This window comes from Zootoca vivipara, chromosome 6 (assembly GCF_963506605.1).
Source record: "Zootoca vivipara chromosome 6, rZooViv1.1, whole genome shotgun sequence".
NCBI classification, from domain to species: domain Eukaryota; kingdom Metazoa; phylum Chordata; class Lepidosauria; order Squamata; family Lacertidae; genus Zootoca; species Zootoca vivipara.
In genome coordinates, this window is record NC_083281.1 from 32,594,802 (window position 1) to 32,621,345 (window position 26,544).

The window sequence follows — 26,544 nt, forward strand, 5'->3', positions numbered from 1 at the left end:
TCCATGTGCAGGAAGCATTTTGCTCTGAAAGATGAACTGAGCCCTTGTAACCTATGACTGGCATAGCTCATTCTTGCAAGTTAAGGGCTGAAAGAATTCAAGAACTTGAGAGTGTTCTGGCTTGCACTCTGAACACTTTCTATTATGGCTTCTAGATTTGCCCTCTGTTGTAATCACATATGAGAACTTTCCAGATAGCGTTAACAGCCATCCAAGCCACTTATTAATATAGAAGAGAATTCAGACTGCCCCAAGAAAAGTCTGAATCATTAGGGCTGTATCCAACTAAGTTCTACTCGGAGTAAACTAATTCAAATTACAGTGGCACCTTGGTTTAAGAACAGCTTAGTTTATGAACAACTTGGATTAAGAAAGCTGCAAACCCAGAAGTAGGTGTTTTGGTTTGTGAACTTTGCCTTAGAATAAGAACATGTTTCGCTTCCTGTGGTGTGTGTTCCATTTGTAAACTGAGTCCCCTGCTGCTATGGGAAAGCATGCCTTGGTTTAAGAACACTTTGGTTTAAGAACGTACTTCCAGAACAGATTAAGTTCGTAAACCAAGGTACCATTGTAATGGATCCAAGTTAGACTTGGAACAGGAGTGCAGTAAACACTCCCGGGTAAGTATTTTGTGTTGTTGTCCTTTAGACTGTATTTTTGCTTTGGGAACTGTTGGGACTCCTCAAGCTCCTCTTGTTTCAGGAAAAATTTCCAAGGCTGGGTCATAAGACCCTTGAAGTGATCCAAGCAAAAGGACGGCTGTACCATGTAAAATGGCTCGTAAAAATAGGCATATTTCTACTTAATAGCAATATCCATTAAATTCAATTTGTGCCAATGATCTAGTATCCAATACTTAAAAGTTCCCAGATTTTTCAAAGACCTGGAATAGCTCAGTTGGTAAAGCATGAGACTTTTAATCTCAGGGTCATGAGTTTGAGCCCCATGTTGGGGAAAAGATTCCTTCATTGCAGGGGAGTTGGACTAGATGACCCTTGTGGTCTCTTCCAACTCTACAAAACTATTCTATGAATTATTAAACATAAAATACTGAGAAAATTTAATGGACACCAACCAAGGTGGGCCCTTGTACAATCTGGGACATTATTAGGCTAAACCACTGAGTAAGAAGAAGACGTCAACAAGATTTAGGCTGCAATCCTACAATGCTTTCCTGGGAGTAAGTCCCATTGAATACAGCATGATGTTTCAGTTAACATAAACAGGGCCTCATCATTAAGCAGGGTTACCCAATACTAATGGAATCTAACAGTGACAGTGAATTTGTGACTCTCCAGCTGGAATATAACTCCCATCTTCCCAGATCATTGACAAACCAGGCAAAATCTGAAGGGGAACAGATTCCCCATCCCTGCTCTTACATGTTAAGAGCTCTAGTCATAAAGCTGTTTTTTACTCCAGAATATTTATAGACAGGAGGCCATTTTAGTTTGTTGTTTTTGCTGCAAAGGGTAATTGAATTTTAATGTATCAAATATTCATCTTTAAGGTGTCACAAAACTCAGTTGTTTTTATTCCAAAATATTTTAAATGGCCAGATTTTATATTTTCTGAGGCAGTTTTGTATAATCCAATATCTACCCCCCCCAAGCGTATACAATTAATTAGTTAAGTCATGCCCTATGCTCTGAGAACGACCATGGTTTCCAGGGCTTCATTGCAAGATCATGCCACCTGAAAGAGCAAAAAGGGAGTTTTTCACTATCAAGTTTGCCACTGCTTCAAAGGGTCATATGGTGATTTAAATCTAAGACAAACTGCACAAATTGAAAACGGGAGAATGGCAGATCATAAGGTGTTTAACTGGGTCTTGTGTGATTCTTTTAAATGTTATTGTGATCATTTGTGGTCTGATAAGCTAAGACAAACACTCAGGTGCTTCAGTGGATCACTCTTCTTTCCTAAACACAATCAGATGGAACTGAATTTGCTTGTCCGATACACAAAGTCAAAAAGAAAAAAATAACCACAATCAAGGTTATAATTAGAGGGTTTTTTTCGTTTTTTATTTGATGACCAGTGAACACCTGCAACAAAACAGTTAAGAGTCAGACCAGGCATGAGAAAGGGAGTTGGTAGTAGGAACTGGATCATACAGAGCCTTATATGGCTACGGGAAGGTAACAGCACTGGAAAGAAACATGTGCATGAAGTTATAAAACCTCAACTGGAAGGAGGTAATAGATTAAATGATCAGATAAAGGATAGACTAAAATATCATGGGTGAAATTTTCACCACCTCTTGCCAGAAGAACTCTTCTTGACTGGATTACAGACCATTTTACTGATGTCCAAAAGTTCTGCACTGTAGCAATCAAACCCAAAAGCTGTAAATCACTAAATTAAACTCCAAAAAGTAGTTAGTGCATTTTAAAAGAAGAGACACTGTTTACGAAACTCCTATTAGCTGCTATTTCTGTAATCGTGGATAAAAACACATAGCACATAAGAATAGAGTCAGTATAAGAAGCCACACATCTCCAAATATCAGTAATATATGATTGGAATGTTCAACACTTCCAGATCTGTGGGACAGAAATTTAATCAATATTGTATGTCTGAAGGCAAGGTAGCCATGATCTATATTGAATAGTCAAAGCAACAGAAAATTTAGTGGTTCTAGAATAACAAGAAATACAAAAAAAGTTAAATCAGTTGAAATATAGCAAATGGTTGATGCGAGGAAAATAGCCCCACTCTGCTGTGTGGAAACAGCTGTCTACAATTTTTAAAATATGCATTCAGAGGAAAAGCTTATGTGATGACATTCTACTTCCAGGTTTTAAAATTATTTGCAGAATTAAGACATAAACTACTATAATATCAGTGCTTTTAAATGCTACTGAATGATTTGTTAATTTTGGGGAGATGGGATATATCTCCCAATAACCGTATTAGTATTAATTTGGTGGTAGAGTACATGTTCTTCAGCCAGCAAAAGGTTCCGGGTTCAGTCCCTGTCATCTCCAGGTACAGCTGGGAAAAACCTATCTCTGAAATCTAGAGAGGCATTACCAGTTAGCATAAGACAACTAAGCTAAGTAGACCAATTGTTTGACTTGGTACAAGGTACTTTCCAATAATCATCCAGCAATTATCAATTCGGAATGCTCCTTAGACTTGATCTCCTGCCCACGGTCACTCTAAGTTTTTAAAGCAGTGCTGTCATTTTACATAAAAAAAATGTAAGAGCATACAAATGCCCCAGAAGAAACTAAAGCACACAAGATAAATACAGTACACCTAGCCTCAGCGTAGTTCAGTGAACTGAAAAAGAATGAAAATGGTGAAGCAGAACTGCTTGGTGGATTGTGACCATGGTTCCCTAGTAATTCTACTAGATATATTGCAAATCACAAAGATGGCAGAGGTTAGTTTGCTGGGGAAACAGTCCTTGGTACTAAAATAAACATAAATTGCAGGTAGCTTTGAAGTCAGCTGTCCAGGACAGAAATCCTCAAACTAGAGGAAGCTGGCTATCTGCAACTTTGAGTAGGATGGAAGACAAGCATACTCTCCAATCATTAGGTATTACTACTCAATTTAGCTTCTACTGACAAACCCTTATGACTTTCCCTTATGCATGATATGAAATTAAATATCCAGTTCTGCCAATACTTTTCTTGTACTCTTCCTTACAAGGTACCCTGAGTTCCAGTTAGTGCTAGATCCAAATCTGAGTAACTGCTTACTTTTGTTCTTTCAAAAGGAAAAGCATCAATTGATGGTTTCTGTGGTACAACCTTAGACCACTTTTTGCATATGGCATGCACGGTCTGCCCTAATTTAAGGCTGCAATCCTATACGTAGTTTCTTGGGAGTAAGGCTACTGTACTCAGTCAGATTCACACTGTAAATCTAGGTAACACCTCTTCCTACTTACAGAGTGGGCTTTTCCACCAAGAAGATTCCTCCACCACTACCCTTCCTTTATTTTGTTTAGTGTCTAAAGAGTTATGAGCATCTTACGGTAAATATTTATCTACTGCTTTATGATGGCTTCATTAATCCCAATGAAAATATTATCCTGCTGGTATTTCCTAATTTGTAGCAATTCTTCTACTATAACCAACAACTGTCCCGCTATACACCAGGAAGGGGAGAATTGCCCTTCTGATGTTACTGAACCCTCAACTCCCATCAGTCCCAGGCATTATGACCAATAGTCAGGGATGATGGGAGTTGTAGTCCAACAATATCTGGTGGACACAATTTAGCCACCCATGTATCATATCTCAAAGCACTGAAGAAAGATCAGGGCACAAATTTAGTGTTCTGTCAGAACCCTATTAAATATCTATTCTCAAGTTGGTAATGGGCTTACAGGAAATAGAATGGCATCACAAAATGCAACTCTGAAAACCTGGCTACTTCCTTGGTTCCTTGTAGCCCTTGACTTTTTGTAGACAGCCATGTAATCAAGTCGTCAAGCTTTTAGAAAACACTCAAGTGAAAAACTATCCCAATCACATATTTTCAGGTAAATTCAATAGAAGAAAAATCTAAACAGGTAGGAAAAATGGCTGTATAGTATCATGTTTATTGCATGCAAAAGCCTATTTCAATGTCTTCATGCAACAGCATGCAAAACAAAAACAAAACAAATGTAGCAGCAGAGGAGGAAAAAGAGTTCAGCAAAGAATGCAGAGGGTCCAGGCAAACGCAACCGAAAAAAGCTTCAAATTCATACAAACCTCCAACATTAAATTGCTATGTCTTATATAAATGTTTTCACCATCTAGTCTCTTTGATCTTTTCTGTGAAAGTGAAAGAAAGGGGGGAACAAACAAAAAAAAGCACAAAAAAAATTAAAAGGTTGTTGTTGCAGGAATTTGCAAATTGGAAAATGAAAAAGGTTAAATTAACGTTCGGAGAGCTGTGATATGCCAATGGGGCGTAGGGTATGGAGCCACAAGATCATGTGAAAAATCTGAGGGAAATGAAAAGTTTTGCTCATGAATCATGGGGAAATGTAATGAGTCCCCTTTAAAAAAAAACAGTGCCTGGGGCTTCACTGGCCTATTTGTGTTGTGAGCATTCTCTCAGTAAAGAAATGATCACGTACTTTCTGAGGAAGGCAATACATTTTGAGGAATACAGCTGCATGGGACATCAGAATGTCCAGCTGGGTTAAAATCAGTATTTATTAATATTACTAAATGATATATTTAAATATATGTATGCAATCTGAAATATTTTAATCTGTTTCTTCTTATATTACTTCTGCAGTCACGCATTTTTCATTTCCTAAAATGCTGGCTTTTCACAGTTCTCATGGACGGATGACTTGATTTTTTAAGGAGCCAAGAATTAAGTTGTTATCTGCGACATATAAAATATAGTCCAAATCATCCGGACAGAATAGACTGTCTTATAAATTAAAAACTACTGATTTTTTAAAAGGCACATGAAGCAACCAGGACACTGTCTTTTTAAATATGCATGAATGAGATGGTAATTTTGCTTTGATGGAAGTGAAGAAACAGCTAACCTTCCTCATTCTTATTGGTTCTTCCTCTTTTCCTGCATGCTGCTGCTTTGTGATAGATTATATAAAAAATGGGGGGGGGAGGAAAAAATGGTTCATTTATTTATTTTGGAACTTTCATCTTTCAGCCTTAAAAATAAAAAATAAAATAAAGAATACAAGCAACCTAACCAGACAAACCTGATTTCGGTCACCATTTGTGGTGGGTACTGACACTTCGATATGCACTTTCCCCACCTACATTTAAAAAAATAAAAGTGGCAAAAACATTTTTTTGCTTTGTTAGTAGGGTGTTGGAAACAGGTTTGTTTCAAAAACAGCTATTCGTTTTTGAAACATTTGTAAGCATGCATTAAGTAACATGCAGATTTTAGAGAGTTACAGAAATAAGTGACATCATACCCTTACAGTGACAATTTGTTAGTTCAGCATAACTTACTTTGAATTTAACATTTCATAATGTTTTTATAGATATTTTTCAGCAATAAAATATACAGAGAAAAATAAAACACAATAAGAAAACAATTTTGGAATAAGTTCTAGATTCAATTTTCCCATCCACTTTCTGATCAAAATTAAGGGTCGATACATTTTTAAATAAATATAATTAATGATAATAATAATAATAATAATAATAATAATAAATTATTTATACCCAGCCCATCTGGCTGGGTTTCCCCAGCCACTCTGGGCGGCTCCCAACAGAACATTAAAAACACGATAAAACATCAAACATTAAAAACTTCGCTAAACAGGGATGCCTTCGGATATCTTCTAAAAGTCGGATAGTTATTTCCTTGACATCTGATGGAAGGTTGTTCCACGGGGTGGACGCCACTACCGAAAATCAATACCAAAGATCCCAAAATTTACTTTAAACATGCCTAGATGCTTGCACACATCCAGTGTTTTTTCCCCACATATTCTCCCTTTGAAGATTGGAAATAATATCACAACATACTGCCTAAACTCTCCCCCCACCCTAACCCTCACGCCTCAGTTTAAACGGGTCCCGGCCATGCCCCCCAGCCAGCTGATTGGCTGGCAAAATGATGACATGACCGGGATGCCCCAGGCAGCGCAGAACAATGTCCCCGCCCCCGGAGGAGAGTGGGTAGCCACGCGGTCAACCGCAACTCCTCCCCACCGGGAAATGAAGCGGATTTGTCTAGTTCTTTTGATCCCCAGTTTAAGAGTAATATACCTAAGGCACTAACTCTTCTAATATATTTAAGGAACAATCTAAGTTTAAAAGTTATATACTGGTACTAATAGTCATTTCGAGGGAGCTTTTGGAGAGGGTCCCATGCAAGCCCCACTGGATATTTTTAGTATTAAAGTTTTTGTGTGCACAATCTGAAGTGGACTCATGTGCTGCACCACCAACTGTGAAACTTTCCCAAAATTTTTTTGGGGGGTGGGGGGTGGGTTTGACCTCGCTGTGTTTTATTTATTTATTTTTAATTCTTTTTATTACATTTTCCATACATACGTACAACATACATACATTTTCCATACATACAGCAACCAAAATCGGAAAGGAACATACAACACCAAACATACGGTACAACTAAAAACGCATGTAAGTTTTTACAAATATACAAATATAAAAATTCCAAAATATGTCTTGTTATTTTTAAATAAACTGGAAATTATTACAATTCATTCGCTTCGTTGTGTGTTTTATTTGTTTCAGTTCCTTTTCCCATTTGTAATCTGTCCTCTTCTGTTTCTCCTATGGTCGACTTCCACCTCTCTATCTTTTGGTCTTATACTTCCATTTAATCAGTTTTGCGCTCTTTAAAATTATTCCCGTCATAAATTACCTTGCGATTTAAACATAAATTTCTGACTTAGGTTACTCTAACTTGTTGCATTTTGTAATAAAAGTTTAAGTCTGGTTTGCAGTGAAGTATGATATATGTACCCGGATAAGCTCTTTTGGGTGGAGGAAAAAAGACTAAAACCCTACTGTGTGAAAATCTAGCTATATGATCCTTTGGGATACAATGATTGAAATAAATGTACGTTGTGTGGTGGTGCTAGCAACTCCACTCGTTCCTATCTGTCAACTTAGATTTGACTTTATCTGAATACCCCTATTTCCGGACATACACACAAATACAGAACTGGTTCATTCTGTCAATTCTGGCTCCACTGAAAATGCCTTCTCAGCTGGTACTGCAATAGCTGGAAAATGTATATCAATGGAGATTCTGCTTCTTATTTGACCATCTCCATACAAATCACTTGGAAAGCACTGTAACGGAGATGAAAATGACCCTGAGAACTGGCTCTCAGATTTCCTGTTGGGTCATAAAAATGCCTTGCTGGAATTGACTTATCAGTGGGAAGCCAAATGCTCCACAGAACTCACAAGTAGAGTATGATGAATGGAAAGACCCATTCCCTGATATCATTGTATCTGGTGACAATGAATTATCTGCTAATTATGCAGTGCAAATCGTAGGGCGTCCTATTATAGTGTCCTGAACTTGTTGGCAATCATAATAATTCAATAACCCACAAGTTCCAAAGCTGAGAGGATAATTTCACACCTTTTCCAAAAACCTCTCTTGCCTGTTCCCCTCCCCTGATTATTCTTTAAGCTTAAAATACCTAAGAATTAATGCTACAAAACCCTGCTCATTTCATTTTATTCTTTTCTGCTTTCTCCCAACTATAGGGACACAACTATACCATACAGCCATTAACTGAAATCACACCAACAAACGAAGTGTATGTTCTACTGTACATGACACAAATATATGTAAGAGATGAGCAGAAAAATGCTATAGTCCTCTCCTAAGAAGCTTCTATCATGGAGGATTTATTTTCTTATATCATGTCAAGAATGACAATTGAGCTGTGTCTAGTTGTCATCATAAAAAGAACTTGTTAATTCAGGGAAAGCAAATAAACTGACATTCTGTAGGTGCTGAAAGATTCTGAGTTCAAACCTCAGCAGCAGTAAATGCACAAGCTCAGCTCAGGAATAGGCCTGATCACTGACCAGAATTAGTGGAATTGCAATGGCAATCAAGCCATGTCATTACAAGTGATATGATCAAGCCATACATTTTGGTTTTGCTTACTAGCAAGCCATAATTTGCAATCACAAATAAGTCCCTTCTTAAAATTATTTATTTATGCCAAAGAATTTGGTGAGGTGGAGGCAAGGTTTTATACACTTTATATAAAGTGTTGCATATCTTTGCAACAAGTGTTAAAATCAGAACCTTTCATGGAGAAGATTGTGCCTCTCATCACAACAGTGTTGTCACCAAGGCCAAAGCACACCTGAGTACAGCCACAATTACAGTGGTACCTCAGGTTACAAACACTTCAGGTTATGCGTTTTCAGGTTACGGACCGCGGGGAAACCCGGAAGTACCGGAAAGGTACTTCCGGGTTTTGCCGCTCATGCATGTGCAAAAGCGCTAAATCGCACTTCATGCATGCGCAAAAGCACCAAAACGCGTCATGCGCGTGCACAGCACTGCAGGTTACGAACGCTGTGGGTTGCAGACCTGCCTCCGTCATCGATTACGTCTGCAACCCGAGGTTCCACTGTAATGGGATTTAAGAACAGAATTTTGTCCTTATCTCCTACAGATTTCATGGGAGTAAAATATGTTTCACTGTTTTCAAATGCAGCACTGAGATCAAAACAAGTATGACAGAACAAGCAACTCACAAAGTCGCTTGGGACAACAATAAAGCCATGTGTAAACTGATTGCAAATGTCACAGTGAATACCAGAGTAGACCCCCTCTGACAGAGCATGGGCATTTTGGAAGGAACCCAAAGACTCTGTGTTCTCAGAAGAGCCAGAGGGTGAGCAACTCTCTCCAGCTGCAGGTATGCAGAGTTGGAAAGTACAGTCATCCGCCTACATAGGCAGAGTAGTCAGGCAGGAAAAGAGAAAGGACTACTGGAAAGTATTGGTTACAAGGTTCATATGGCATATTTAGAATATAAAAGGAAACCAGAGAAATGTCCTGACTGGTCACAGTGGGAATTGCTTGGCCACTGATGACTGTGACAAATGTTCAGCTTGAGCTTTCTACTGTGTCAGGAGGCAGTGACAGGAGGGCTGGGCAAGTAGTGTAATCTGCCATTCCAACTCTAACCTACGTCCAGAATGCAGAAAAAAAGATGAAATAATGGCACACTTTCACTGGTGAGCCAAGGAGACACCTTTACTGGCTGCTTTTGGCAACAAGATGTATTGGACAGGCCCTGACTGAGATGAACTCCTACATAAAGGACCCTTCAACTTTATATTTTTCTCTCACACAAGCAAACAATATATAATTTAACAGTGGTAGTCTAACATACCTGGGATCCTTCAGCAGGCTCTGTTTTGGTTTTCTCTGGCAGAGTTTGTTCGTGTTGTACCTCTTTTCTCTCCTTCTCAGCTTTAGTGACCGCTGGCTCCTTGCTTTCAGATACAACTGGAGGAGCTGGTTCGGTTACATGGCTCTGAGCAATAGCTGGCGCAGATGTAGGCCGTGGGCTTCGGTCTGGTGTAACCACTGCTACTGCTGAGTAGAAATATATTTTGTTTTAGTGAGTGAGAGTGAGGAAAACCCCCAAAATCCTACCCCAAAGAATGAAAAAACCAGGAGGAAAGGAGTCACAGCAATGCAAAAGAAGGAAGTGCAAAGCAGCTGGCACTGGTTTAATGTGGAAGGCTAAGTTTGTTTTTAGCATGTGTTGAATAAAAGTTAAGAAACCAAAATTAGATATCACTCAAGAACCACACACTTAAAATGCTAGTCAAATCCACACTGTAAAGGTACTTGGACATTTCAAATGCTGTTTTTATAAAAAACAGCTAATTGTGGTGTGAATAATCACCAATATTACAACAAAGGCAGATTACTGCTGTTTACCTAATACCAATACACTCAAAACCCAAGACCCAAGAAAATATGAACTTGTTGACTATAAACATGTTTGTTTAAAATGGTGGACAGGCCTCAACACTAATGGCCCTTGTGATGTAACTTGCAATACTGCAGTTCTTTCCTGTGCTGTGAGGATAGCGTCAAAAGCCTTAGGTTGTGTGGGAGAATCTACACCACTTTTCTACAAAACCTTTTCATCTCTTGGAAACTGGCTCAATGCTTGCATCCTGAGGTGACACAATGTGGACTCTTCCTGCATGATATTGGGCTGCTGACATGTTTGCAGTGCAGATGGGCACCGCACAATAACAATGTCAGAGGGTGCTAAGAAAAACCTCTAAGGAAGCAAGAGAATGTGCAAGTGCAGCACCACGTCCTGCCCCCAACACAAAACACATGAAATGTATTAGTATTAATTAATAGCACCGATAAATTCTTATCAGCCCACAATTGTATATGTCCCCCCCCAGAAGAGCCATTGCCTTCACAAAAGACATTTCCAAAGGTTAAATTCAAATATCAAGTACATGTTTAATCAATTAAATATCCTTAATAATCAAAAACTAAGCTACTCAAGTTAAAGTATGATCTTGGACACCAATCTATGTCTTGCACTCTTTAGCATTAACTAGAAGCACTTTAAGTATGGTTAAGAAATTGTGAGCAGGCTGTAGGATCATGCACTTCCCCCTCTGCCTGTTAAGTTCTTTACGGACCCCAAAAGGCAGGAACCTTTTGTGTTTTCCCTCCGCACTGCAGGCCTACTCTGCTACTACTGGAAGTTCATGCTTACCTACACTGATCATGCAATTTCTCTAGAGTACATAAAGCAAAACACAAGCACCCCAGAGCATGCATTCTGCAAAGGTTAGAATGACATTCAATCTACATACAGCCCTTTCCAAAACTGCTATCTATGGACGTTCCCTAACTTTCACAATGCTATTTGGTGCCTAAAGAATGATGGTAATTTAAATTATTCCTTAATAGTTCTCAACAGTGCTGTTGCTTCTTTGAAATCTCGTACCATTCTGTGAGAGTGCCATGCCACTAGTGTTTGTCACTGCAGTGAGCACTAGTGAATTCTTAGGTGGTAGAAGCAAGAGAAAGCGTATTAACTACAAACGAGAAAGTATTAGCCACACAAGTGTGAAAAGCTATCACTGCTATACCTGACTCCTCCTGAACTGTTTCAAGTAATAGCGGTTTTTGTTCTAGATTCTGCACCACAATTGCTTTTTCTTCCTTCTCCTCTTCTTTTATTGGGCTTATGTCAAATTTTTCAAGAACATGTATGGCTAAAAAAAGTGATTCATTCATTTTAAAACTGTTAAGAATAAAAGGAAAAGACTACTAGGACTACATTTGCTGGCAAATCTTGCCTTGCCTGAATGCTAACCTTACAGAGGATTTATTATTCCTTATCTTAAGCTTTTAAAAATAAGATTCCAGTAATATGTTTCAATAAATCATGCACTACACAAAGACAGATACAACATAAAATTGCTATTGATTTATTTAGAAAGGTTGCATATTTTTGTGTATGGTATGGTTAGTTCAGCGACTATCATGGGGTGTGTGTGTGTTATATTATTGATATTAGCCTTTAGGATCTTAATATTCTCAACATGGGAGAAAGCAGAAAGGAATGTTAAACCACACTCATATGAGAAGCTGTCACACTTGTACCTGACTGTTTTTCTAATGATTCCACTAATTTTGTTTCTGGAACAGGAACTTTAAATACTTCAAACTTCAGCTCTTCCTCAGTCACTATTTTTTCAAAATTCTCAAGCGTATCTTTCGCTAGAAGAATTGCACAGTTAATAAACCACCAGTAAGATTTCAATTTTTAAAACCCTCTAGGTTGTATCAAAGTTTTACTCAAAGCAGACCCATTTAAATTAATGGACCTACATAAGTTGTTGCCGTTGTCAGTGTTACTGTTCATTGGATTTCTTACCTGCCCTTCACCCCAAGATTCCAGGAAATGTTACAATAATATAAAAATACATTATTAAAACACAGTTTTAAAAATTAATTTCAGACTAACAGGGTGGGTCCTAAAATCTCTCTCTCTCAGGTGTCAAAGGCCAGGGTAAAGAGCTTTAATATATGACAAAAGCTATACTGTGAAAGTGCCAGGTGCACCTCTGTATGGAGAGAATTCCATAGCTTAGAGGCTGCCACAAAAAATGCCCTCACCTGGATCACCAACCTTAAAACTTCTGAGGGTGACAGAGCAACCAAGGTTGCTGCCTTTTTACAATCCTAACACTTGATATATTAGTCATGTCCATTAATTTCAACGGGTTTACTCTGAGTATGACTAACACTGGATACAACCCTCCCTCTAAAATGCTAAAGTCCAATAGTCAGCCAACCGGCAGAGCTTAAAAAAAACAAAACATTTTACCTATGTAAAGAATTTAGTGTATTAGTGATACAATCATTATGGTTATAATGTTCTTATCTACAACAGAGGCACACATCTGAAGAGAATACAGTTTGTTTAAAGTCACTTAAGAAGTTAGATCCCCATCACAACTCCACCACCAGCACACTAAAATAAGTAAAAGAGCATGCTTTTGTATGAGCTAAGATGTTGTTCTGTAGGAGGCCACATCTCTCAAGTACTTTCGTTCAGCCTTATAGTATGCAATGTTAATACTGTGCGCAAGAAATGATTCTCCAGTGCTCAAATAATAAAGAAAAACCCACTAGAATTTTAAAATGAATTCATGCAGAAAGAAATGTACAGGGATAAACCCTACTTCATTTGTATAAATCTAAAGAGGAGCTCCTAATACCAATAAGCAGAAGGCTCTGACTAGATCCTGTTGATAAGAATATAACAGAATAACATGAAAGGTTAGCATGAAGAAGCCAAACTGAAAGCTAGTTCAAGACCCATTGTAAGAGTCCTTTCATTATGACAGAAATGTGCTCAGCTACTATAGCAAATGCAAATGTATATTAGATTAGAAGCTATGCAGTTTCCAAGTATCAGTTTTTGGGAAAATAAGTATTATGAAAAATTATATGTCTTCAGAGACACACTTAAGTTTTGGTAAGAAACTTAAGGCCTCATTAACATTAATACTGAAACAACCAAAAGAAGCAAGTGTGTCCTATACACCTGGGAGAGTTTGAATACAATTTTAGGGTTGCAAATCTGTTATTTTCCAGCACAGCAATTACAAAGCTCTCAATCTGAGAATTCAGATGTGGGGTGGTGAGGGGCAGGAGTGGGGGAAAACAGCTCCATCTCAAGTTCTTTTTTTCCCATTCCATTATGTTGCAATTTGATACAGCATGAGCAAATATTTGTATTTCAGTCACCTGACAATTAATTCAAAGTGCAAAGCATTTTTGCCACTCCTCTGAAATCTATGCTACTGCTGATGCAAGGGCTTTTATGGAGTGAAGTACAGAAGTGGCCAACTGTATTCTGACCAATTAAGACATTGTTTTATTTCTTTGAAGGGGAAAAATGGGTGCCAGAACATACAAAGCATTTCAGATTCAGATAAGATGTCTCAGCTCATGAAAGGATAGGAAAGGCACCGCAGAGGCAAGAAGAGAGAGAGAATCAGAGCTACCCACAGCGATACCTGGCTTCTCTCGAATTTGTTCCACAGGTTCTGATTCCGGAACCCCAACCAACACCACATCCTCCTGCTTCTCCTCCTCTACGGGTCTGAACTCTATTTTTTGAGAGCCACGTTTAGCTGAAGAAATTGTGTACATGTTACAGAATATTCAGAATATAGTATATATAAAGAGAACGTTGTATATTTTAGTCTGGATATAATTATTGTTTGCTCTTATTCTTTGTTGTTGGTTCTTCAGTTTGAGTTTCAGCAGGGCAATGATGAAAAGTGGAATTTTGCCTCATTTCCAGAAGAATTTACAATTTTATCTCAAATTGTACAGCTGTTAGTTATAATTAACAGGATGCATTCAAAGGCACATCATTTAATTTTGGGGAGATAATATAAAAGCTACCTTTATGAACGTTCAGAATTTTAGAGTCCAGTTCTTACATTATCTCATCAGCTTGGGATTCATTACAAAGCAAGTCCTTCTCATGCTTTATCCCATGTAACCTTGGACCAAATGTGAAGAGCCTATGTTGTGACTTCTCCTCACACCAACATCAATGCTCTTAGAAACTGGCTCCTCACATTTCCAAACAGAGAAGGAATGGAGTTGCGGTGGCACCCATGTGTTCAGGATGTGGTAGGAACTGTGTATAAGTTACTGAGCTCTACATTCTTTCTTTCCCTAGGGCATATACCATGAACAACCTTGTAAAACAAATTAATTTAATAATTTTAAAAAGAAAACACCACTTGATAAAGAAAAGGCATTTAAACGAATATGAGCATCTGAAAACCAAATTAAACTGAAGCTCTGAGCAGAATCTGTAAACAGAAAAACTACAGATTAAGACTGGTATACGGGGGGTCCCTATAAGCAGGGAAGTTTAGATACTCACCGCCATCAAGACTTCTAGAGGCCCGTTTACTTGCTGTCCGTTCAAACTGTGGTGCAGGTCTATCAATCAGGGCACTAGCTTGTCTTGTCTGTGCCTGTGTCCGACCACTGTATCGGAATTTAGAACCCAGTACCAGGAACCTGCTCTTGGGAATTGCTTCAGTGGATGTTAGCCTAAAATGCATGTGAATATTTCCACATTACTCATCTCTAACCAATAAACCAATCATAAGTCAAATAAGATCCAGTGTTCTCCTGTGCTGGCAATCATTTGCATAACATAAACCCATAGGAACTTAAATTGTATGGGTTAGACCATGGTGGCCATCACAACCCCAATGGTGTCACCAAGTGCTCCCCCTGTATTTCCCCCACATTCACTCGTATGAGAAAAATAAACTGCTGCAGTTAGGGTAGCAAGCCATGGGGAAAGGCCACAGCTCAGCGGTAGAGCAGATGTTTTGCATGCAGAAGGGCTGGAGGAACTGCTACCTGAAACCCAGGGGAACCACTTCCAGTCCATGTCAAAATTACTGAGGTAGGTAAATCAACAGTCTGCTTCAGTATAACACAGCTTCCTATAATCTTAGCATTACATTGAATGAAGACAATGACTCATCCAAGATGGTTCTGAGAAAGCCATGTGGAGATCTGAACCCAGGTCCCCCTCACACTGGTCCTCAGTTAATGAAATCCCTTTATGAGCACTCATTCCTATTACCACATTCTCATTTCTTCGTTCTTCCTATGGTAAAAATTGACTACCTACATTTTATTACGCATTTGCCTTAGCTCAGTGGCAAAACATTGCTTTCATACAGAAGGTCCCCAGCATGTCCAGGTAGGACTAAGAAAGACTCTTGCCTGGAACCCTGGAGAGCTGCTGCCAGTCAGTGTAGACAATACTGAGCTAGATGGACCAAGGTTTTGACTAGGTGTAAGGCAGCTTCCTATGTTCCTGTTTTCCTGTCTGAACAATTCTGTGCAAATTAGAGGCTTCCTTCCCAACTCCTGGCAATGTATACCAACAACTGGAATAAAAGCTTAACACAGCTTTTACACACACACCATTTGTCATATTGGATGGGGGGAAAGAAACATACCTGAAAAATGTATGATGCTCAACACAAACTTTCCACAGTTTCTTAGCTGCCCGATAACTAGGAAGCTTGAATCCAATTGTACTTTCATATTGTTCATGCTGCAGAGAGCAACAGTACATAATAAGTTTCAAACTATGTTTGAGGACAGCCTCACATAAAGTGCATTGTAAGAATCAAGCCAGAAAATTATCATGTTAGACCTCTGTCCACTGCAATACAATTTGGACAGTCTGCAAAACAGTTTATCTGCTCTGTCAGTATTTTTCTTAGATAGAAGTCAGATTTTTTAAAAAAGGAATGAAAATAGTATATGACTCCATAGCCTACCTCACCAGGTCGAATTTTGATAAAAAAGCTGCTGCGCTTGTAGGAAATCTTCAACACTTTGGGCCAAGGGAAACGGTTGATTCTCAATTTATCTTTGTAGACAAGAAGGCCACTGGAGCAGACTCCCAAAGTAATATCCACACCTTCCAAGTCCTACAAAAGCAGAGTTTGGAACACACTTCACACATGTTGGCAAATCCACTTTTCAGCATGCAAAGCACTTGCCCTCTATGCCCCTTACTCATTTCTCGGGCCCCAGAATTCATAGTGAGATCTTCTGTTACTTGATTTTTATGATGCTACTAAATCTGTCTCCCTACTTTTCAAACACTAAACAGCCAGAAATCACTAACTGCTTAAGCATTCCTCCCAACATGTATTTGCAGACATGACAACTCTTTCCACTACCTCTTATGTGAAAAACATTCCTCCCTAAGTGTCCTGTACTGCATTATCTTCAAACAATTGATTACCAGGGGGACCTCTGTAGGTCCTATCACTGAGAATCACTGTTCCAGACAGAAGAGCAATAACAAAAAGGCAATGAGAAAGTTTTTTTTATAAGTCCTAGGGTAGAAAGAAAACTGTACTTAGGCTATATTCACACTACTGGGAACTGACTTTTCTAGAAAGATTCAAGTGGAAATAGAATAGATGAGTAAAAAACTTCCACCCCCTGGACAAGCTATTTTTTGAAGAAACTAGGATACTAGGACACCCAGCAGTCACAGTTGTGCTCCAATTATTTAATGATTGGATCAGTACAAAAGCATCAATACTAAAAATCTTTCCAGTTGAGTTTTTATTGACCATCTCATTAAGATTATTCTGCCACACAGTGACAAATTTAGATCTTTTCAGAAAATACAACTCACCTTTCTGAACCAAAGGCTACTCAATGCACAATCACCAATTTTAAAAAACTTTATCTAGCAGCATAATACACACAGGCCAATAAAATACATTTAATACGCTCCATGCCCTATAGCAGGTCTCACAAACTCAAAGCGACTGGGTATGATGGAATATCTCCTGCAGAATTCAAGAGATTCTAGTGCAATGATGGGTTCTAATGAAACTCCCTCCTTGGGGTAGAGAATAATGAGGGCGCCCAGGCTAGCAATCAAATGCATGTCTACTCAGAAGTAAGCCCCATTCAGTTTAATGGAACTTACTCCTAAGTGTGTACAGGATTGCAGCTTATGTCTTTGTGTGACAGTCACTCAGATCCACTACAGAATGAAATGTGACAGCAGATTCCATAGGAATTAATTCACCCCAAAGTATCCAACAGACCCTTATCTATAAACTGAAAGATATACTGATTTGGTTACTATGTGGTTGTAAGCATCAAATATATAGCAACCATTTTAAATGGTCAAGAATATTATTTTTGAATGAGGTATGGACTCTGTCATCTGTAGGGCGCACACCACATTTTAGGCTGTAAACCCATTCCAAGTATGATTAGATTAACTAGATCACATGAGGAATTCCTTGACTTCAACCTCTGTTACAATAATCCAAAATTGTCATGCCTAGCCATAAATCAGAACCATACAGATAGTTCTCGGAGAACAAACCCAACACCCTATACATCAAAGATATGGGGGAGGAGGCAAGATCCCTTGGAACAAGTGCTGAGGATCACCTGGAAGGAAACTCCAGAGGGAGATTTGCTGAAGAACCATCAGTGTTGTCAGAGGAGGAAGTAAAATCCCACCCCCAGCCCTTGAGAATGCCAGTGCCAAAAGGTCCAAGTCCAGGTTGAAGAGTAACAACGCAGCATGTGTACATGGATCTAGAATTGTGGCTCAAGAATAGAGGTCTCATTGACAGCAAGCAAGACTGGAAACAACAGCTATGGTCCAGGAGGCCACTGTGCATCAGGTTTCCCATTTGACTTGGAAACAACATAGGTGTTTGGCTTCTTGAACCTGGACCTAGTCTCCTCTGCCTGCTGTGTTGTATCCTTGCCTGGATTTGACCTGGGACTGTTACATGCCTTTGTCTATGGATTACAGTATGGTCCTATGCATGACCTTTGCTTGTTTTGGACACTGATGGAACATCATCCCAGCTATCCTTCATGAGTATCTTGGGATAAGACTTATACTTCTCTGGACGGGATCCTAGACCCTGAGGGGCACCTACTGGGGCATGACAAAAACCAAGAACGCTCCCTACTCACAGTACTGAGTAGGAGGGAGAAGATGAAAACCAAGGGCTTAGCACATTAAAAGTAAAAATATTATGATATGAAACAAGTATTTTCTTCTACCTTGGCGTGATGAAGATCAACTCCATACATTGACAACTTTTTGGCATTCTCAAGAAATTCCAGATCAGCTTGAGCAGGAGTCATACATCTACAGAAATATAATGGAAAATGATACAGCAAGCCCACTATTTGGTTACTTCGCAGGGTTTTTTTTAAAAAAAATAAACCATTTGCAGATACTACAGTACATGCATTTTATCAAAAGAAATTAAAAAATGGATCCTGCAAACCTCTTGTTTTTTAACCCTTCAATGAATTCTTTAGCACTAGAATGGTAATTTTCTAAAATAATAATTATTATTGTTATACCACATCCTAGGAATTATCTACTTGTTACAGATTCTCCGAAAGAGGTTAGCTTTCAAGAATGTGGTTAACAAATTAAATTAGACAAACTAAAGAAGACAGAAACATATGGCCAAAAGGTACAAGAAAAATATATCTCAGATATGTGTACAATAAAAACATTGGAACAGTTGGGGCGTAAAAAAAGTAATAAATCAACAAATCAATAACTCAGTTAAGGTTACAAACTTATGCATGTCTCCCTGGGTATGAACTTCACTTAACACAGTGCCAGTTTCTTGAGTAACCAGGCTTAGAACTAAGCTGCAGCTCTTGAAAATTAAAAGCAAGGGCATATGAAATCACTTAAGGGAAACGACATGCTAGGGGCAAGTAAAGTAAATATGGAGTTATGTGAACTTATGCTCAATAAGAGGCTGTTTTCTATCTTGAACTTTACTAACAAACTTCATCTCAGTGGTACAGCAAGACAGTGCTTCACAGATGCTTTGTTTAAATGTTTAAACCTCCCACCTCCTTTCTAGTCTTGCTGTGTATTCATGGAACAGAAGGACTGGTGTATTTATAGCAATTATTCCTAACAGTATGAGACGTCTCTTCCAGCCATATGGTGCATTGAGAATTGAGCCACAATCTATTACTGAAAAGAGTTTCAAAATACACTTCAGGGTAACTGTAACAAGTATTATTATAAAATATTTTTTATCAAGCTCAAGCATCAAAGATGCTTAGAAGTGAGTCTTAAATCACACCCAGTGCGATGTCCCCCATCATTTTTTAAAATGTTAATTAAACATAAGTCCAATTGAAGATCCATACACAGGGGCTTGAATAATTCACAACAGTAGCACAATTAAGGGATGCTTCACACATGAAATGTTTTGGACAAAAGATAATCTCCAATTTTTTGGGGGGGGGGCATGTTTGAAGGCCTTGAAAGTATTTTGCAAATGTCTGGAAGCTACTTCACAGAACAGAACAGGTTTCAAATACTTGTGTTCACACTTGCACGTTCTTCAAACTTTATCTTATTTTTATTTTTTTGATGCATGCAACTTAGAACAGGAGAAGCCAATATGCCCCCCTCCAGATGTTGCTGCCAGCATGGCCAATGGTCAGGAATGGTGGAAGTTGCTTCCAACAACATCTGGATGTCACTATACTGACGATCCCCAACTTACAAGAAACAAATGAAGAAAAATCTGCTTCCTGACCCCTGACCAGTCTCAATGCTAGTCATCAGGCTTAGTTTCTAGGGTACCAATTGTTACTGGGGGCCTGGATTTTTGCACCCCTATTCACAGTTTTCTTTTGCATAGATCCTATTTCCCTTTCCTCTAAGGCTATATTAAATTTCTTTTTAGCATATTTATTTTATTATTTCAATTTCTATTCGGCCCCTCATTCATCCAAAATCCCAGGGAGGTTTACAATATGCATCAATAAAATGAAGCTAATAACAATGCAAACATTAAAAAGTCATATAAAATGCTAAATTTAAATTACCTATAGGTCTTATGTAGTTCCATGACCTTGTCTTCCAGTTCCTTTGTCTGATTTGGGGCGAGCTTGAATTCACTGACATAATCTGGGCTATGAAGATCTGGGTCAAAGTCTCCTAGTTCTGACTGGATTGTGTAAGAACCCAGCAAAGCTAATGTAGCAAAGGAGCAAGGAAGCCGTCCAGTGAGAATGTCTTTTCTTAGCTGGAGACACAAATAGTACCTAAAAAGGAGGAAAAGAAAGCCTCAGAATGGGGAATTCAAATTCTGATGACAAAACAGTGGACATTGGTGCTGGCTAGCACCACAACAGAGTTCCTCATTAGAAATATGTTAGCGTGCTCCTCGCTTGGAACAGCATACCCCTACTTTCATATGACTGCAAATTGTACCAGGCCCTATGGACAGGGAACCCACATGAATAAAGTATTGTTTGTCTCTATTTAACATAAGACAACAACAATCAGGCGAGGATGCTCATACTACACAATCTGGAACAGGCACTTGGTTATCACTACATAGCATAACACTCAGTCTCTTTTCTCCTCTGTTATTTACAGCTGACTGATAGCAGAAAAATAAAATAAGTTCCTCAACAAGAAAATAACACTGGACCTGTACAATGAGCAAGATCCTATATCCAATAAAATGGAAGATGGGATACAGAAGCCTCTGGGTGTACAAATGGAGTAGACACTAGGTGTGCAGGGCAGCCAGCACCATATTCTTTTCCCAGGGGTTGCTGGGTTCCTCAAGTCCCTGACTGTTGCTCTGCAATTGTGCCTCCTAGCAATGAAACTAGCCTCTCGTGTCTGGGCTGGCACTTGTACACAAATTACTCCTGTCTAAGAGGTTCCAATGAATCCTGGTTACATCTGGTAGAGGAGATGACACCTGGAGAGGGAATCCTCTTGAGTTCTGCAGCCAAGCCACCAATCTACTCAGCCTCCTCCTGATACCTTTGGGCCACCACGCCATTGCCCGGAAAGTGCAAGATCCAGGGATACTTTCCCTAGCATGGGACATGCACCTGCAGATCCAACAGTGCAGTCAGAGGTAAGCCACTGAGCACCTGTTCTTTCCAGCACTCATGTGAATGACTGGATACTATCCATTGTTTATGGCATGTTTAGTGCTTAAAGAGGTTTACAGTCTTAAATTTCTCATGCTCACAACTGCCATTTTACAGCCCAGTTTTCCCAAATTTTGAAAGTTGCAAGTATGAATGGGTTTGTAAGCTAGTATAAAGAACGGAGTTTGCTTTTTAAAGAAGGTATTACTTTTGCAGGGACACAACCTATTTCCAAGTTCTCTAAAACGCTCCACTGAGTTCCCTTATTACCAGACATTAAGTCTGTCATGTTACTAAGTTGACAAGCATTGTACCGGTAATAACTGTTTGAATTTAGGATTCCCTATTGTTAGTTCTACATACATATATGCAGGGTTGTAATTTTTTACTGATTTTACTGTTTTATCTTTCATAAGCAATTTTGAGGGGTTTTTTACAATCAGGTAGTGTATAAATTTTATGAACTAAATAAATAAATATTCAAAAACATTGTATCACATGCTTTTCAAACACCTTTCTTTTCCAAAGCTGTTTGTCATGCGTCATAAGGTAGCTTGTCAAACAGAAATGCAAGTTTAAGAGTCCTTAGGCTTGTAGAACTAAGCACACAGTTCTCTGAATCCCTGAGTAGAGTCGTACCTCCGTTTACATAACCCTCTGGTTACGTAAACTTCGGGATGCGCACGCGGCAAACCTGGAAGTATTTTACCGGGTTTCGCCGTGCACGCATGCACAGAAGCGGTCCTCAGGTTGTGGAAACCTCAGGATCCAACCGGACTTCTGGAACGGATCCCGTCCGCAACCGGAGGTACCACTGTATTTATCAATTGTTTTTTTAATCTTATAATTTAATTCATTATTTGTCACAATTATATCCTGCCTCCCATTACTCTTTCCTAAATTACAATATTAAGAGCACTACAAACCTTGTTATGTCCTCTGTCAGCTGTGCTGGATCTGGAGGATAAAACTTGACATTGAAAGTGAAATTCCATGGGCCTCCTGCAATTAAAACCAGATTGGTTGTGAGCTTTCCTTTATAATATTGCTTTCAAGTAATATTAAATACTGCAATATAGATATCATGAGATAAAAATAAACACAATGAATATGACATTGTCCCACTGGTATGTCTCACCTTCAACAAACCAAATGGTTCCCTGACATCCTTGGGATCTCCAGGTAGGAAGACTGCTGTCTGAAAACTTGATGAGCTACTGCCAGTTGGCATAGACAAAAGCTAGATGAGTTAGGTGGACTAATGGTCTGACTCAGTGTAAGACCGTTCTATGTGTTCCTCTAGTGCTATGTGTTCCTCTAGTGCAGGGGTCACCAACATGGTACCTACAGACACACCTGCAGAACTCCCTTGGCACCCATAGGTTTTCCTCCCCCTGCTGAAATAAGGCTTGAAAGAAACATTCTATTGTAGCCAATAGAATAGTTGCTTAGTTGCAGTGTGTATGTGTGTGTGTTCCTCATAACAGTTTCTCCAGTTTGCAAATGTACACATGGACCCACAGAGGTTGATAACCCCTGCTCTAGTAGATCCTGGCCCATAACCATAAGGGCTTTTCAGTAGTGGCTCCTCCACATAAATGGAACTCGCTCCATACTGACGCAAGTAAATATGAATCTCTTCAGTGAAATTTTTAACAGTGGTTTAAATTAATTTGACGAATTTTCCCCTGCTGTACTACATTATGATTTTTTAATGTTCTAGCTTTAATTTGGTATAGTTTTTATTAAATTTGTATTTGCTTCATTTCTGTACACTACTCTATGATTGTAAACAAAAACAAACACAGCAAGTTTGCGTGTCGAGACCCCGAGGCCACCCCATCATAGATGAATGAGACACAAGGACACAGATATTCGGTTAATGTTATTGGGCAAATTTAGGCCACAACTTTATTGGTTACAGAATGTGAGTGGTATTGGCTTAGGCACTGGAATTGATCCGACTATATCTGACTCCTGCCTGTCACACAGGGAGTCCTGTAAGGGGCAACCACCAGTAGAGCTCTCTGGCTCACAGCTTGGTTTAAATGGGTCCTGGCCATGTCCCCCCCAGCCAGCAGATTGGCTGGCTGGATCTATGACACAGCTGGGACCTCCGGGTGACGAGGGACTTCGTCCCTGCCCCCAGAGGGGAGTGGGTGGCCACATGGTCCACGGCAAGTCCTCCCCACTGGGAAGTGGAGCAGATTCATCATCCCAAAATAAAGAAAAGTTAAATCAGTGGTGGGGAACATCCAGCCTACGCATCTAACCAGGCCTACCAAACCTCTCAGTTTAGCCCATCAGGTCATATTGGGTGGACCACACCCAGCTGTCACTCACCAGACATCAAATGTAGGGAGTGCACACCTGATTTTTCCTTTGCAGCAGTGGCTTTCATTCAGCACTGTTTAAATTTGGTGCTGGATGCAAGCTGTGTTGACCACAGGTGTTTCAACCAGAAGTGACTTGCAAGTCCACCCTTAATTTTCAATGATGTTGCTATATTCTAAATTTAAACAATTCCTACTTTAAAAAACATAACCTATACAAACTGTCATCCTGTAGAAAAGCAACAGTTTTATTAAAAGAAAAACTACATAATATGGAAAACAGAGGACTTGCACTCTGTTTAAATTTGTCCTGATCCATTCTATCACCCTTACATGAACTCCAGCAATGCTGAGTGCTTCTTTTGATTGCATGCCAAGGCTATAAATATCTACCATTTCTTTTATAAAAAACAGACTTGAGCCACTTACCATGAACTTGTTTTTTTATCTCTTTGGCAGCATCCAACCATGTCTGCAAGAAAACAGTAGCAATTAGTCATATAGAGTCTGACAACGGTTGCAAATAATATGGCCTGAAAATGTACTGTCACTGAGTTAAGTAGCAGCCATCATTGGATGCCAATTGGGTTATTTTAGATTGCAAAAACACTGCACATAGGCTGAATTAAAATTTGATCTTTGGGGGCACTGGCATAATCAATAGATTAGTCATTTAACTATGGACAAGCAGCCATGGTTTTATTTAGGCACAGTTAAATTTTCTCTGATAGCCAGGCTACAACAAACATTAAATGTGGGTTTGCAATTAGCATGCATGGTTTCTTAAAATGGTTATTCAAAGCCACTTGGGGACTGATGATTATTGAGATTGTAGCAGGTGAGGAGGATAATCTAATCCTTTCCTCCCATGCTGTTGCCATGAACAAAAATCCCAAAAAAACCCACTCCTCTAAAGTTGTTATGTGCATTGGGAGGAAATCTCTTATTGCCACCAAAGGAAAATTTCCTCCAGATGCAAATACAAATTCAGAGGAGTGGTTCTATCAGGACCACAAGCAGGAGAAGAAAGGGTTAAACCCCCCAACCATCACCACCACCTGTAGCAATCTGGACAATTACCAGTGAAATGGATGGTGTCATTTTTGCTTCACACTGAGTTATTATATAGTATTTGAAAATTCATTACATAAAAGACACAGAGCTCTAGTCCATGAAAACATAGACATACCTATGCTTTTGATGAATAAAAACTAGCCTAAATCACCCCCTGGCAATAATAAAAAGTGGCAAAATAAAACAAATTAAGAACCAGCGGAACCCAAACCTTACAAAATAAAACCTATTTACTTGGCAAGGAAACCGTAGTTAAGATGTTGCCCAGCAAGCCTCCCTAGGAAGAAAAACAAAACTATCTTTCCATTGCCAGCATTCGAAAGTTCCCAGTTCAGTCACCAAGCTTACTATTCTGTGGCTGGCAACTGGAACTGGGTGCACATCTGGTCTTGCTGGCTCACAACCATAATATTTCACTAATATGAACTCATACAGTAATCTTGAAGATTGACATATATGAATAATCTCTTACAAGATGCTTGGTGGGGCTCCAAGTGGTTCAAAGTTCTCTGAATTTGCCTCACTTAAACAGCTTACTGACATAATGTGAGTTCAAAGTTATTTCTGCCATACTACAGCATTAGGCAAGTTAGTAATTAGGAAAATGAATATACATATGCAGCTGTAATTGCTTCTGGAAAGTGTCCTCAAAAAACCCACTTAACTCGAAATAACTTTTAGGAACCAGTTATTTCCACACAGTGTCTGCATAGAAAACCATGGTTAATGGTTTATCATCAACACACAGACCACTCCCGTGTTGCTTCTTGCCAGTGCTCAGGAGGAACAACTATGACTCAAGGTTTGAATCGTTAAAACAAACTACCATTAGCAAGTCAAGATGAAACCTTGGCTTCGGACCATGGTTGGTTTGGAGTGAAACAAATCACGATCCCTGGTTCAGATGTAGCGCTTGTGATGTAGCACTTGTGATATTTTTGCTCCTGCTAATTAACTGGGGGGGGGAGAGATCAAAGCAAGAATGATCTGCATATTCATGGTAAACCATTAACTGTGGTTTACTACTATGTGTCAAAGTAGCCAATTTGTCAGCTGCAAAGTTTATGCTACTTCAAGTGCTTCTCTGGTCACCATTAAAAAAAAACAGCCTTGATTTTGTGATTACAACATAATATGGCAGTTCAGTGTACTGTTTATTTAATTGGGCCATACTTTTACACAGGGGTCAGCAAACGTTTTCAGCAGGGGGCCAGTCCACTGTCCCTCAGACCTTGTGGGGGGCCGGACTATATTTTGAAAAAATATATGAATGAATTCCTATTCCCCACAAATAACCCAGAGATGCATTTTAAATAACACATTCTACTCATGTAAAAACACGCTGATTCCCGGACCGTACGTGGGCCAGATTTAGAAGGCGATTGGGCCGCATCCGGCCCCTGGACCTTAGTTTGGGCACCCTGCTTTTACATGTCCCTGTAAAGGTATGAAAAAACCTTGGCCATAGCTTATGACTGAGAGATCTTACACCACAAATCTGTGCTCAGACTACACAATAAGCCAAAACGTGGTTTAACTGCTACACCGGGGGGTGGGGGTGGGCAGTGAGAAGCAAAATGGGTGTGATCCCTGGGAGCCAGTGTGTTCATGCTAAGTCATAGTT

The 26,544-nt window shown here is 39.2% G+C and overlaps 1 protein-coding gene across 15 annotated transcripts in view; it reads right to left on the reverse strand.

Annotated features, from left to right (window-relative positions):
• The window catches only part of EPB41 (erythrocyte membrane protein band 4.1), a 138,471-nt gene that overhangs the window by 37,760 nt on the left and 74,167 nt on the right, over positions 1-26,544 (reverse strand). For 7 of the 15 annotated variants that reach the window (XM_060275742.1, XM_060275743.1, XM_060275740.1 and 4 more), the window contains 13 exons: positions 24,276-24,318; positions 22,440-22,515; positions 20,446-20,664; positions 18,634-18,721; positions 16,353-16,505; positions 16,026-16,123; positions 14,924-15,096; positions 14,037-14,153; positions 12,112-12,228; positions 11,595-11,720; positions 9,851-10,056; positions 5,513-5,554; positions 4,716-4,778 (listed from right to left, as the gene is read on the reverse strand). In XM_060275742.1, the coding sequence (XP_060131725.1) occupies positions 4,716-4,778; positions 5,513-5,554; positions 9,851-10,056; positions 11,595-11,720; positions 12,112-12,228; positions 14,037-14,153; positions 14,924-15,096; positions 16,026-16,123; positions 16,353-16,505; positions 18,634-18,721; positions 20,446-20,664; positions 22,440-22,515; positions 24,276-24,318 (1,521 nt within the window). The remainder of the gene's footprint in view (positions 1-4,715; positions 4,779-5,512; positions 5,555-9,850; positions 10,057-11,594; positions 11,721-12,111; positions 12,229-14,036; positions 14,154-14,923; positions 15,097-16,025; positions 16,124-16,352; positions 16,506-18,633; positions 18,722-20,445; positions 20,665-22,439; positions 22,516-24,275; positions 24,319-26,544) is intronic. The other 8 variants (XM_060275749.1, XM_060275744.1, XM_035119228.2 and 5 more) reach the window with 6 other exon arrangements.